Raw genomic sequence first — 14,806 nt, 5'->3', positions numbered from 1 at the left:
GCAAAGTCACCAGTAATGGTCCAAAAAGATCGAAGTCCCACTCCAGGCACAATGCGTTTCGGATAGGTTATCCTTTTTCAAGTGCTTGTATTGAAGTGTAGGTCGTTGCCCTATTTAAGGTGCTTGTCCGGAAGAATCTAATTTCGTAGTTCCCGACATTTTGCGTTCCACCGCATGGCGAGAACCGGAAATATGCGTTCCACCGCCTGCAGTCATTGGTGGAAATGCAGGGGATTATTATTCTCAGATGGTGATCAATATCCTCTCATGACCGGAACCGGATATACGCGCCCGCGTTTCTCAGCGGAAACAGGAAGAGATGGTTGTTCCTGTAGTTTGCGTTCCACCACTTACCGCAACCGGAAGTGTGCATTCCACCTGCCGCGGATGTGGAGTGTGTTCCACCGCTTTGCGAGACTGGAAGTATGCATTCCACCCAGTACGGATGTGGATCAACGATGTAAAAAGAACATCCTTTGTGATTTCCTTGTATTTCATATCCAATCCAATTGTAGGTTTTGTTTGGTATTGTTTTATGGCACCATCTCAATTAATTTCAATATCTTCATAAGGGGAAATATAAGTTGCCATTTAATTGTCTACATGGTACTTTGTATTCCCATGAATTCCATCCCTACTGGCAACATTATATTCTCTTATTGTGACATGTAAGGAACAAAAAAAAAAAAAAACGGTTTAAAAAATGGTTTAAAAACATATATATGAAGACTTCATAAAATATTACATCATAAACCATTTTAGTTCGAAGTCTGCATTGAGACCATTTGGAACCAAAGTATTCAAGACATACATCCATTCCATTTCTTTCTTTGCTAAACGGATATCTATGGGGGTAATTCTAAGTTGATCGCAGCAGGAATTTTGTTAGCAATTGGGCAAAACCATGTGCACTGCAGGGGAGGCAGGGGAGGCAGATATAACATGTGCAGAGAGAGTTAGATTTGGGTGGGGTGTGTTCAATCTGCAATCTAAATTGCATCATAAAAATAAAGCAGCCAGTATTTACCCTGCACAGAAACAAAATAACCCACCCAAATCTAACTCTCTGCACATGTTATATCTGCCTCCCCTGCAGTGCACATGGTTTTGCCCAATTGCTAACAAAATTCCTGCTGCGATCAACTCAGAATTACACCCTATGGGGGTCATTCCGAGTTGTTCGCTCGTTAGTTTTTTTTCGCAACGGAGCGATTAGTCGCAAACTGCGCATGCGCAATGTTCGCAGTGCGCCTGCGCTAAGTAAATTAGCACAAAAGTTTGTTATTTTACTCACGGCCTAACACAGTTTTTTCATCGTTCTGGTGATCGTAGTGTGATTGACAGGAAGTGGGTGTATCTGGGTGGAAACTGGCCGTTTTATGGGAGTGTGCGAAAAAACGCTGGTGTTTCTGGGAAAAACGCGGGAGTGTCTGAAGAAACGGGGGATTGTCTGGGCAAACGCTGGGTGTGTTTGTGACGTCAAACCAGGAATGAAACTGACTGAACGGATCACATTGTAGGAGTAAGTCTCGAGCTACTCAGAAACTGCTAAGAAATTTCTATTCGCAATTCTGCTAATCTTTCGTTCGCAATTTTGCTATGCTAAGATACACTCCCAGTAGGCGGAGGCTTAGCGTGTGCAATGCTGCTAAAAGCAGCTAGCGAGCGAACAACTCGAAATGAGGGCCTATGTCTCTATTTCTATTTGATTCTGTTAATTGGTCTATACCAATAAACCTTTTAATTTTAAATTCACAGTTTTCATGGCATGTTTTGAAGTGTTGTGACAAAGGATGATTTAAATTTCCTTTTCTTATGTAATAGATATGCTCTGCCATACGGATTTTTAAATTCCGGGTAGTCTTTCCGATATTCAAAAATCTGCACATACATTCTATTAGATAAATCACATTCCTAGAGTGACAGGTAATGAAACTTTTCAGAGTATAGGTTTTACTATTTGCCTCAAACGTGGTGATTTTTCTAGGGTTAAAAGAGTTATTGGTGGAATGACACATTAAGCATGTGCCGCATCTGTGAAAGCCCCTTGTTCTTTCACTAGTGGTTTTAGAGTCATATAGGGTGCTTTTGACAAGTTTGTCTTTTAATGACGGTGCTCGTCTGTAGATGAACTTGGGCATTTTAGGTAATTGTTTCTTCAAAATGGAGTCCTCTTGTAGGACCCTCCAATTTTTTCGTACACTCTTTTCCACTGCTTTAAAATTGGATCCATATTGACATATAAATGCCCATTGTAATGATGGATCGTTATTGTCAACTTTCTTATTGGACTTTAAAAGTTCGTCCCTATTAATCTCATTTACTGTGGCTTTAGCTTTTATGATATTTTTCTCTGAATACCTTTATTTTTAAAACGTTCACCAACAAGTTCTATCTCTGTTCTACAAACTGTTTCATCTGTGCAATTTCTCTTTATTCTTTTATAATGACCTAGAGGTATTCCCTCTAACCACTTTTGATGATGTTGACTTGTGGCATCAATACAGGCAACTGTATTAATTGTTTCAGTACCCTAGTAGAGAAAGATATTAGGAACATGCAGCAGACTAAAAATAATAGAAAATATAATATTACAAAGAAAGAACAATTAGCCATTAAATCCATGAGGGATAATAAAGAAATAATAATTAAGCCAGCTGATAAAGGCGGTTCTGTGGTAGTTCTAGATAAAGATGAATACATCGACGAGGTTAATCATCAATTAGGAGACACTAACCCTTGTAAAAAAAACTTAGAAGTGATCCTACGAATGGCATTGTAAAGAAATTGAAATTGCTGACTGACGAAGCACATCAAAAAGGTGTTATAACTCAAGAAGAAATCAAGTTTATAAATATTAAAAACCCTACCATACCCACTATGTATATACTGCCAAAAATACATAAACACTTAACCAAACCTCCGGGAAGACCAATAATTTCCGGTTCAAATAGCATCACATCGAATCTATCTGCCATGGTTGATCATTAACTTCAACCACTGGTAATAAAAAATGATTCTTATCTGAGAGATACAACGGACACTCTCAGTAAATTGAGAGATATTAAATGGGAGTCTAATTTAATTTTGGGTACAGGCGATGTAAGTAGTCTTTACACCATCATCGATTGGAAAAAGGGTTGTGAAGCGATACGATTCTTTTTAGAAAAAAGTGAATATACTGTTGATTTACAAACATTCATGATTGAATCAATCTCTTTTATCCTACACAACAATTATTTCTATTTTAATGGCTACTTTTATTTACAAGTACAGGGTACAGCCATGGGCATCTGGTTTGCCCACAGTTACGCCAATTTATACATGGCGTACTGGGAAAATCTCGCCATCAATAAATTTTTAAATTAAAGACGGACGGGGCAAACCTGGTGTGCTGGTATCATTTTATTGATGATGTATTTTTCATTTGGAGAGGGGACAGCGACAGCTTGTCATCCTTCTGCATTGATCTTAATGTTAACGATTTTAATATTTTATTCACTTTCCATACCAGTAACCAGATAGTTTCCTTTTTAGATTTAAACATTTGCATTAAAGATAATGTTCTGTCTACAAGTATATTTAGGAAGGAGACTGACTCCAATTCATATATTGATGCCACTAGTAAACATCATCAAAAGTGGTTAGAGGGAATACCTCTAGGTCAATTTAAAAGAATAAAGAGAAATTGCACAGATGAAACAGTTTGTAGAACAGAGATAGAACTTGTTGGTGAACGTTTTAAAAATAAAGGGTATTCAGAGAAAAATATCATAAAAGCTAAAGCCACAGTAAATGAGATTAATAGGGATGAACTTTTTAAGTCCAATAAGAAAGTTGACAGTAACAATCCATCATTACAATGGGCGTTTATAATCAATATGGATCCCATTTTAAAGCAGTGGAAAAGAGTGTACGAAAAAATTGGAGGGTCCTACAAGAGGACCCCATTTTGAAGGAATACTTAGCTAAAATGCCCAAGTTCATCTACAGACGAGCACAGCCATTAAAAGACAAACTTGTCAAAAGCACCCTATATGACTCTAAAACCACTAGTGAAAGAACAAAGGGCTTTCATAGATGCGGCACATGCTTAATGTGTCGTTCCACCAATATCTCTTTTAACCCTAGAAAAATCACCACGTTTGAGGCAAATAGTAAAACCTATACTCTGAAAAGTTTCATTACCTGTCACTCTAGGAATGTGATTCATCTAATACACAGGTTCTCAAACTCGGTCCTCAGGACCCCACACGGTGCATGTTTTGCAGGTCTCCTCACAAAATCACAAGTGAAATAATTAGCTCCACCTGCGGACCTTTTAAAATGTGTCAGTGAGTAATTAATACACCTGTGCACCTGCTGGGTTACCTGCAAAACATGCACTGTGTGGGGTCCTGAGGACCGAGTTTGAGAACCACTGATCTAATAGAATGTATGTGCGGATTTTTGTATATTGGAAAGACTACCCGGAATTTAAAAATCCGTATGGCAGAGCATATCTATAACATAAAAAAAGGAAATTTAAATCATCCTTTGTCACAACACTTCAAAACATGCCATGAAAACTGTGAATTTAAAATTAAAAGGTTTATTGGTATAGACCAAGTAACAGAATCAAATAGAAATAGAGACATAGATATCCGTTTAGCAAAGAAAGAAATGGAATGGATTTATGTCTTGAATATTTTGGTTCCAAATGGTCTCAATGCAGACTTCGAACTAAAATGGTTTATGATGTAATAGTTTATGTAATCTGCATATATATATATATATGTTTTTAAACCATTTTTTAAACTGTTTTTTTTTTTCTGTTTTTTTCCTTACATGTCACAATAAGAGAATATAATGTTGCCAGTAGGGATGGACTTCATGGGAATACAAAGTACCATGTAGACAATTAAATGGCAATTTTTTTTCCCCCCTACGAAGATATTGAAATTCATTGAGATGGTGCCATAAAACAATACCAAACAAAACCTACAATTGGATTGGATATGAAATACAAGGAAATCACAAAGGATGTTCTTTTTACATCATTGATCCACATCCAGGCTAAGTGGAACACATACTTCCGGTCTCGGCAAGCGGTGGAACGCACTCCACATCCGCGGCAGGTGGAATGCACACTTCTGGTTGCGGTAAGTGGTAGAACGCAAACTACAGGAACAAACATCTCTTCCTGTTTCCGCTGAGAAACGCGGGCGCGTACTGTATATCCGGTTCTGGTCATGAGAGGATATTGATCACCATCAGAGAATAATAATCCCCTGCATTTCCACCAATGACTGCAGGCGGTGGAACGCATATTTCCGGTTCTGGCCATGCAGTGGAACGCAAAATGGCAGGAACTACGAAATTAGATACTTCCGGACAAGCACCTTTAGTAGGGCAATGACCTACACTTCAATACAAGCACTTGAAAAAGGATAACCTATCTGAAAGGTGTTGTGCCTGGAGTGGGACTTCGATCTTTTTGGACCATTGCCGGTGACTTTGCTGCATCCATCTGCAATTGGGCTAAGTGTGTGGTGTGTTGCTGGGCTGCCCGGCTGGAACCCATCTTTTAACATCAAGGCACACACCACATGCCCAAAACTGTATGAGTCAGAAGTACCATTATTGAAAAATACCGCACAAAGACTGTCCTTTCATGTTTACACTGCTAATGTTTACACAATAAGGGTCTGTGCAATACATCATTTTAATACATATTACTGTTTGTCTAAACCATGTTTATGTACACTGTGTCACTTTATAATCATGGATGACAAAAAATAAAACATTTGTCTTTTTTGTTATAAATCAGACTTTGTTTTACAATACAATTGCTACCTCCTTGAGGGAAATAGCGCTCACTATAGATATCATTTTTTTCTCCAGTATTGTTATTTGACATACTGTATGGTGTTTGTGTGTCTATTGATATCCCAATAGTGTGCAGCAGAATTTTCCTCAAGGCAAATTGCCCTGTTTATCTCAACTACACTCATTTAGGTGTACTATGGGGTCAGTCCTATTAGCCATGAGTCCCCTTGCAGCAGGAGTAAGTGCAGCTACATACTGCACTTACAGTAATTACAGGCTTGCTAATTTCCTGTGTACAAATATCCATAAGTTCGGAGTGAGATTTGGGGAGCAAAGGTGTCGGGGTTTCCACATCACTGCAGCAGCAACACTCATAGCATTGACACCTAGAGCCGGACTACCAACCAGGCTCTGCTGGCGTATGCCAGAAGGGCTGATGGGCTGGTGAGCTGGTCCGGTCACACAGAGAGACGGGAAGGCCAGGCACAGTGCAGTCTCTGACTCTCTGGTTTAGCCGTCCCCACCGGTCTCCATGGAAATGAGGGGTGCCACGAGTCCACGCCCCCCTGACTCACGGTATGCCTCCATCTGTCCTGTCCACGCTCCCATGTGTTGTGTCCATGCCCCCCATGACGTGCTGGGGCTCCCTGTGACATGTGCTTGCGTTCACAAATGCCTGGGCCGATTAGGAGCCCCAGCCCGTCCCTGACGACTCCTTTGACTGCGCTCCTGCATTCCAGTACTTCTTACTGTCTATTAATGACAGCACCAGCCGCCTTCCACTGCTTGTACCGCCATAGAAACAGACCATCAGTTAACCCCTAAATTACAATAGGTGTACTATAGTAAATTGAATCTTACCTGATGAAGTGTTTCGTAAGGTCTCTTCATGCTCAGAATGTGTATATTTCCAATGATAGGTAATGGCGTGGGTCCAGGAGGAAAATTATGATAAGTGTTTCTTCTGCGTCCATAAAAAAGTATTGCCACGAAAACACATAGGATAATTGACAGTATTGTGACTGGGTCAGTGATAGTCATGGTGTCGGCAAAGCTTTTACCTACAGATGATACAGTATACATGTCAGCAATACTAATATATATATATATATAACACAATACATTGAATGTCAGTCTAAGGTCTTATGCCATGAAGATAGCTTCAAGGGAACAATATATAGACCATACGTTGATGGAGTACTATACACCATATTATCCCAAATTAGACTTTATTTAGACTTTGCTAAACCGCCCTATGAAGTTTTTCCTCTTTAACTGTCATTTTCAAATTTTCTGTCATACTGTATTACAGTTTCATGGATTCCACATCAAGTCTGTTTTCTATACTGGTGAAATATGGATGTCACTGGTTTATTATTTATTCTTTTTTTTAAATTCTTATTATATTTTTTTAACTTTTTGGTTTTGTCTTATTTTCAAATTTCAAATAGAAGGCCGGACGTCAAGTTCCAATCAGAACACATCCTTCTGGGTAGGGCACGGATACAAACTACCACAGGCAGAGAGACAATCATTATACCCGAAGAAGGCTAATAAACTGAAATGTGTAGGATATCTATATCACCACTGCCTTGTGGCACACCGTTCATTATCTGGACCCGTATGAGATGTCACACAGCAAGATGCTCTTGGAAACCTCTAGAACATAAAACCATAGTAAGAGGGAATGGAGTTCACTGCACTAGTAGGACCAAAACCTGACTCCCCAGCTGTGAAGATCGCTCAGTAGCACACAACTTGGAAGCACATTCCTGCCAGAAAATGATCCATGCCCACCTTTCCACCTCACAAAACACCATGGAATCTAGCAACACTAGTATTTTATGAGGAAGTCGGTACACTGTCCAAACACCAGCTCTGGTGATTCCGTTCCTCATAACTTACCAGTAAGTCATCCTTACCAGTAAGTCATTCATACCTAACTGCATCATCTGTACCTCTGAATGTCACCAAAGTTCGATGGTCAACTAAGAACTGTATGACCTTCCTAATGCTATTAGAGTCCCAGACTTATTATGGATTATAAATACATTTGATCTGGTGTTACCTATCCCTAAGATCATCCATTCAGTATGTTGAGAGTTAACCCAAATTCTACCTACCTCGCAATTGTCCCTCAGCCCACATCTCGCGTCCTAAAGAAAATTCACATTATATCAAGTTTTGCTTCTATATATACACAGTATTTTGAACTTATTTAGCATGTCCAATATCTTCAAACCTCAAGTTGCACATCACATACTTGCCTACGCTACTGAAAAGTCTGGGAGTCTCCCGTATCTCAGCTTTCTCTCCCAAACAACTGGAAAAGTTGGTAAGTCTCTCAACAGCCCATTGATGCCTCCCAATGCTGTCCACAAGTGAAGTGAGCCTGACCCCCCCCCCCCCCCCCCCCCCACACACACACACACACACACACACTCCACCCCTCTGCTTTGCAATGTCGGTAATCAAAGTTGATGATGCAATTGTTGCAACACATCCACCAGTGCCTCTCTTCTCCCTGTACGTCTGGTCTGCATCTCTTATACCGCTTTCAGATCACAAATGCCGTGTCACACCCGGGAAGTGGAAACGGGTCCTTCCCGTGTGAGACCCAGAATTGGAACCCTGAGAACTAGCTTCTCGAACTGGCGATATGCCTGGTCGGGTTGCCATCGCGGGCGAGAATGGAGCAGGCATCGGGCAGGTGCGGAGGCGGTGCTGGGAGATGAGATCATCTCTGCGCTGCCACTCTGTATGCTGTGAACAGGTACCGGGTCACATCGACCCGGGGTAACCTGTTCACACTACACCTGACCCGGTAAACATGGTACAACGCTATCATAATACAGACATATATCTAGCATAAATCTGGTGCAGCGCAGTGTACACAAACATGTTGTACCTGTAACCATACACTTAAGCATACCACACCAAGATGACTTTTCTCCAGTAGGGACACAATACTCTGCTTCTGGACTTTTCTCTTAATTTATGATTGCCGGCACCTGTGTTGAAAAGGTTAAGGGATACGAAAGGTGTTTCAGCACAGGTGATGGCAATCATATATTAAGATTGAAGTCCAGGAGCAGAACATTCTGTCCCTCCTGGAGAGGCTCATGTTGGGAGGTATGCTTAGGACTGGACACTGTCTTGTGACTCCTACTCACACTACTTTGAATAGGTACAACAGGCGCAGAAACACCTAACAACCACCATAAAATATCTATACAGTACTGAAATAAAGCTGAAAAAAAAACACTAAATCTATTTGTTTGAAGGTTTTATATTATATTTCTATGTGCACATTATTCTCAATGTAAAAAAATTACAAGAAAAAACAGCACTAAAAGGCTTAAAAATACTAAATATTTATTCTGATTTTAATATCAAGCTGCACAATTTATTATTTGAATACCTACTGTATTAGCGCTGCTTTTTCTTGTTTTTTTAATTGTTTGTTCTCTTTGTCTGCATTGCCACTCCCTTGAGTGGATCATTTTAGTTTTCTTATTTATCTGCATGTACTACGGCTTTGCAATATACTTTTCTGTATAAATAGCATAATTGATCCTTCTGCCATTCCTTAAGAACTTGAAAAATCTTACTAGAATACAGTAATTACTTTAAATTCCACCAACTGACCTTTCTGTACTTACAGTGGGGCAAAAAAGTATTTGGACAGCCACCGATTGTGCAAGTTGACCCACTTGAAAAGATGAGAGAGGTCTATAATTTCCATCATAGGTACACTTCAACTGTGAGAGACAGAATCTGAAAAAAAAACTAGGAAATCACATTGTATGATTTTGAAACTATTTATTTGTATATACTTGTGGAAAATAAATATTTGGACAATCAAAAAGTTTAACTCAATACTTTGTAATATAACCTCGGTTGGCAATTACAGAGGTCAAACGTTTCCTGTAGTTCTTGACCAGGTTTGCACACACTGTACCAGGTATTTTGTCCCACTCTTCCATGCCAATTTTCTCTAGATCTGTCATGTTTGAGGGCTGTCGCCTGGCAACACGGACTTTCAACTTCCTCCACAGATTTTCTATTGGGTTGAGGTCTGGAGACTGGCTAAGCCACTCCAGGACCTTGAAATGCTTCTTAAGGAGCCACTCCTTAGTTGCCCGGGCGGTGTGTTTGGGGTCATTGTCATGCTGGAAGACCCAGCCATGTTCCATCTTCAATGCTCTTACTGAGGGAAGGAGGTTTTTGCCCAAAATCACATGATACATGACCCCATTCATCCTCTCCTTAATACGGATCAGTCGTCCTGTCCCCTTTGCAGAAAAGCAGCCCCAAAGCATGATGTTTCCACCCCCATGCTTCACAGTGGGTATGTTGTTCTTGGGATTCCATTCATTATTCTCTTTTCAAACACGGCGTGTGAAGTTTTATACCAAAAAGTTCGATTTTGCTCTTATCTGGCCACATTACATTCTCCCAATCCTCCTCTGGATCATCCAGATGGTCACTAGCAAACTTTAGATGGGCCTGAACATGTGCTGGCTTAAGCAGGGGGACCTTTCAGGCGCTGCAGGATTTTAATCTATGACGACGTAGTGTGTTACTAATGGTAACCTTTGTGACTGTGGTCCTAGCTCTCTTGAGGCCATTGACCAGGTCCCCCCATGTAGTTCTGGGCTGATTCCTCACCGTTCTCAAGATCATTGATACCCCACGAGGTGAGATCTTGCATGGAGCCCTAGGTCGAGGGAGATTGTCAGTGATCTTGTATTTTTTAAATTTTTTGATAATTGTGCCAACAGTTGATCTCTTCTCACCAAGCTGCTTATCAATTGTCGAGTAGCTCATCCCAGCCTTTTGCAGCTCTACAATTTTTTCCCTGGTGTCCTTAGACAGCTATCTGGTCTTGGCCATGGTGGAGAGGTAGCAGTCTGACTGTTTGAGGGTGTGGACAAGTGTCTTTATTACAGATATCCAGTTCAAACAGGTGTCATTAATACAGGTAACGACTGGAGAATAGAAGAGCTTCTTAAAGAAGAAGTAACAGGTCTGTGAGAGCCAGAAATCTTGTTGCTTGGTAGGTGTCCAAATATTTATTTTCCACAAGAATATTCAAGTAAATTGTTTAAAAATCATACAATGTGATTTCCTGGGTTTTTTTTTCAGATTCTGTCTCTCACAGTTGAAGTGTACCTATGATGGAAATTACAGACCTCTCATCTTTTTAAGTGAGTCAACTTGCACAATTGGTGACTGTCCAAATACTTTTTTGCCCCACTGTATACTGTAGTAAGGACTCATCTTAATTTTTGCACAGGACACAGTTGGAGCCTTTTAGTAAGAGAAAACTCACCGACTGTATGTTGAAGACTCAGCAAGTCAGTTTCAGCTGTACCGTTTTTATAGGGAAGCTCTAATTCATAATATCAAATGTATTAATGGTACTAAAAGGACAAGTTCTCTCACCCACAGTAAACAATTTTGTGATAAAGTTATGTGCTGTAAACTGGTCAGAAAACTCCTTAAAGATACACTCAGCACAACGGCAAAACAGAGATAATGATTTAGCACAACTGTAACATGCAGTTGTACTAAACCATTATCTCTGTTTTTGCTATTGTGCTATGTTATCATTAAGGTGTTTTCTGGCCAGTTTATTAAAAAGTGTATTGCAATATGTAAAATAGGGCCAGTGCGCATATGCCAAAAATATAGGGGCATGGCTTCATAGGAAAGGGGCGTGGCCACAAAATAATACCAATTCATATTACACTGCACAGTAGTTTCCATTATTCAAATTGCACAGCGCAGTAGCGTCACTTACATTGGGGGTCATTCCGAGTTGTTCGCTCGTTATTTTTTTGTCGCAACGGAGCGATTAGTCGCTAATGCGCATGCGCAATGTCCGCAGTGCGACTGCGCCAAGTAAATTTGCTATGCAGTTAGGAATTTTACTCACGGCATTACGAGGTTTTTTCTTCGTTCTGGTGATCGTAATGTGATTGACAGGAAGTGGGTGTTTCTGGGCAGAAACAGGCCGTTTTATGGGAGTGTGTGAAAAAACGCTACCGTTTCTGGGAAAAACGCGGGAGTGGCTGGAGAAACGGAGGAGTGTCTGGGCGAACGCTGGGTGTGTTTGTGACGTCAAACCAGGAACGACAAGCACTGAACTGATCGCACTGGCAGAGTAAGTGTCGAGCTACTCAGAAACTGCACAGAGAAGTCTTTTCGCAATATTGCAAATCTTTCGTTCGCAATTTTACTATGCTAAGATTCACTCCCAGTAGGCGGCGGCTTAGCGTGTGCAAAGCTGCTAAAAGCAGCTTGCGAGCGAACAACTCGGAATGAGGGCCATAGTTCATACCAGTTAGAGCCGTGTTATACATTACAAAACAACAGGGAAGACTACTTATACAGCGCCTCACCCAAGTAGGTGATTTAATATACCAAAGAAATAAAAACAAGCTGCTGAGACACCGCGCTTGCCACAACCACTATGTGAGATGGATGGACAAACTAAAGAACAGAAAGTGGCTGCTCTGTGTGTCAGTAGCTATGTAAAATAGAGAGCACAACGTGTAATATATTAAATATTTATTCTCATAATAAGAACAATTAAAACATGTAAATTAGCAGCACACCTATATCTGTCCCAGGTGATGTAAAAATTCAACCATATAATAAAGTGGCTTTCCAAATAGATGCTTCCTATCATATAATGCAGAGGAAACAGGAGGATTGGTAAGTGCAGTTCCAGATGGTAAATTCTATCATTCACTGGATAGATAATTAAAGCGTATAATACCTCTCCAACAGGGGCTGGTATGAACTAGCCAAACAACACCGGCTACTCAGTCCTGCGTTGCCCGATGTTATGCACAGTGGAGAGGGAAGGTTGAATGCCCAATGCTAGGCGCCTGCCGCTGTGGAGGAATAAGCGGCAATCTCCTGTTCCCGTAGTTGCTGGCCGGCGGTAGTAACGAGCTGCTGTAATGAAGTATAGGGCAGCGGTCTCTTGTAGCAGTCAGCCGGTCAGCTCTGGTAGGGATGAAGCTGTATGGATTGCACAAGGATAAATCACCTTGGACCAGGTGACCAGGTGTGCAGAAGGCGGAGTCCTAAACTTCATAGCAGCCCCTGTTGGAGAGGTATTATACGCTTTAATTATCTATCCAGTGAATGATAGAATTTACCCTCTGGAACTGCACTTACCAATCCTCCTGTTTCCTCTGCATTATATGATAGGAAGCATCTATTTGGAAGGCCACTTTATTATATGGTTGAATTTTTACATCACCTGGGACAGATATAGGTGTGCTGCTAATTTACATGTTTTAATTGTTCTTATTATGAGAATAAATATTTAATATATTACACGTTGTGCTCTCTATTTTACATAGCTACTGACACACAGCGCAGCCACTTTCTGTTCTTTAGTGTTACACTTTACGCCAGGCAGTGCACCTTTTACACATTACACCAGGCAGAGCCCCTTTTTACACATTAAGGCAGGCAGAGGCCCCTTTTATACACTACACCAGGTAGAGTCCCCTTTTACACAGTACGACAGGTAGAGTCCCCTTTTACACATTATGGCAGGCAGAGTCCCCTTTTACACAGTACGGCAGGCAGAGCCCCCTTTTACACATTACACCAGACAGTCCCCTTTTGCACATTACAGCAGGCAGAGCTCCCTTTTAGACATTACAGCAGGCTCCGGCAGCAGCAACTCTCTGAGATGGGGAAGGGGAGATGAAGGCAGCTGTGTGTACATGGAAGGATGCCAGGTAGAGGATGCCAGCACCCAGATGCAGCGCCGTGGACCATGTACAAGTGCAGCTGCACTACTGGATTGTGAGGTGCACTCCAACCCCAGAAGTATAGATATATGGATGGATGTGGGGCTGCCTAGGGACTTTAACCTTCCAACTATCATAAACAATACATATAGACAAGTATTGTCCCTATAAGGTGCAAATACAATTGTTCAATGTTGTAGCTAATGATGGCCCAGGTGAAAATACTCAATATTAACTGCATATACATTTTCCATAACAAAGGGGGGTGGTGGGTGTATATGCACACCTCCTACATTTCAATACTATGAACGGGTGAGAAGGGGTACCTCCATTCCTCTATCCTGCAGTCTGCAGTACTGTAAGTTCTGGTTTGTACAGTGGCTGTAAGCAAAGTCGGATTTAGACCTCATGGGGCCCTAGTCAAGATACCAGTTTGGGGCCCCCCACCTCAAACAATCTATAGCAATATATTTTAATTCCTGATTCATGCCCTTATATTTATAATTTTTCCTCCTTAAAGTAATACCCCTTACACATTACACCACACACAGTAATGCTCCTTGCATATTATGCCACACAAAATAATGCCCCTTACACATTATGACACACACAGCAATGCCCCTTACACATTGCGACACACTCTGTAATTGCCATTACACATTGCATCTCACACCATCATGCCCCATACACATGGCAGCCTCATACTTACCAGGAAGCATGTAGAGAGAGTGAGGCATGTTAAGAGAGGTATGAGAAGAGAGAGAGAAGAGACATGGGGGAGTGAGGCATGGGAGGAAGGGAGAGAGGCATGTTAGAGAGAAATAGAGGGGGGAATGTTGAGAGAGACATGGCAGCCTCATTCTTACCAGGCTGGGTGCTCTTTTTCGCCGCTCTCCCCACTTCCTTGTATTGCTCATTGTCAGGGGTTTCAATGCCCATGACTCTTCTTTTCCTGCCTAGTGCAGCAGCACTGACCAGATTGTGACCTGGCTGGCCACAGCACTTACCTGTCTCCATATCCCAATTCCTGGCCACTGCGGACTGATCATGGGGGTTTTAGTACTCCCCGCTCCCTCCCCCATATACTCTGCAGTGCATCTTACTGTGGCCGAGAGCTCCCACATCACACTTCTGGGCAGAAAGGAGATGCAGCTGAGAGTTCTGACGGTCCACAGTTCACCCCAACTACAGTAAGTTATTTCCTGCAGACTTCTCGC

At 41.4% G+C, this 14,806-nt stretch overlaps 1 protein-coding gene across 1 annotated transcript in view; it reads right to left on the bottom strand.

Moving 5' to 3' along the window:
• LOC134908924 (cytochrome P450 2C5-like) overlaps positions 1-14,806 on the bottom strand; it is a 194,809-nt gene that overhangs the window by 118,029 nt on the left and 61,974 nt on the right. Inside the window, exon 2 of the mRNA XM_063915177.1 lies at positions 6,670-6,869. Coding sequence (XP_063771247.1) covers positions 6,670-6,849 — 180 coding nt within the window. The 5' untranslated portion in view covers positions 6,850-6,869. The remainder of the gene's footprint in view (positions 1-6,669; positions 6,870-14,806) is intronic.

This window comes from Pseudophryne corroboree, chromosome 4 (assembly GCF_028390025.1).
Source record: "Pseudophryne corroboree isolate aPseCor3 chromosome 4, aPseCor3.hap2, whole genome shotgun sequence".
Lineage (NCBI taxonomy): Eukaryota > Metazoa > Chordata > Amphibia > Anura > Myobatrachidae > Pseudophryne > Pseudophryne corroboree.
This window is presented reverse-complemented; position numbering and strand designations above follow the sequence as displayed.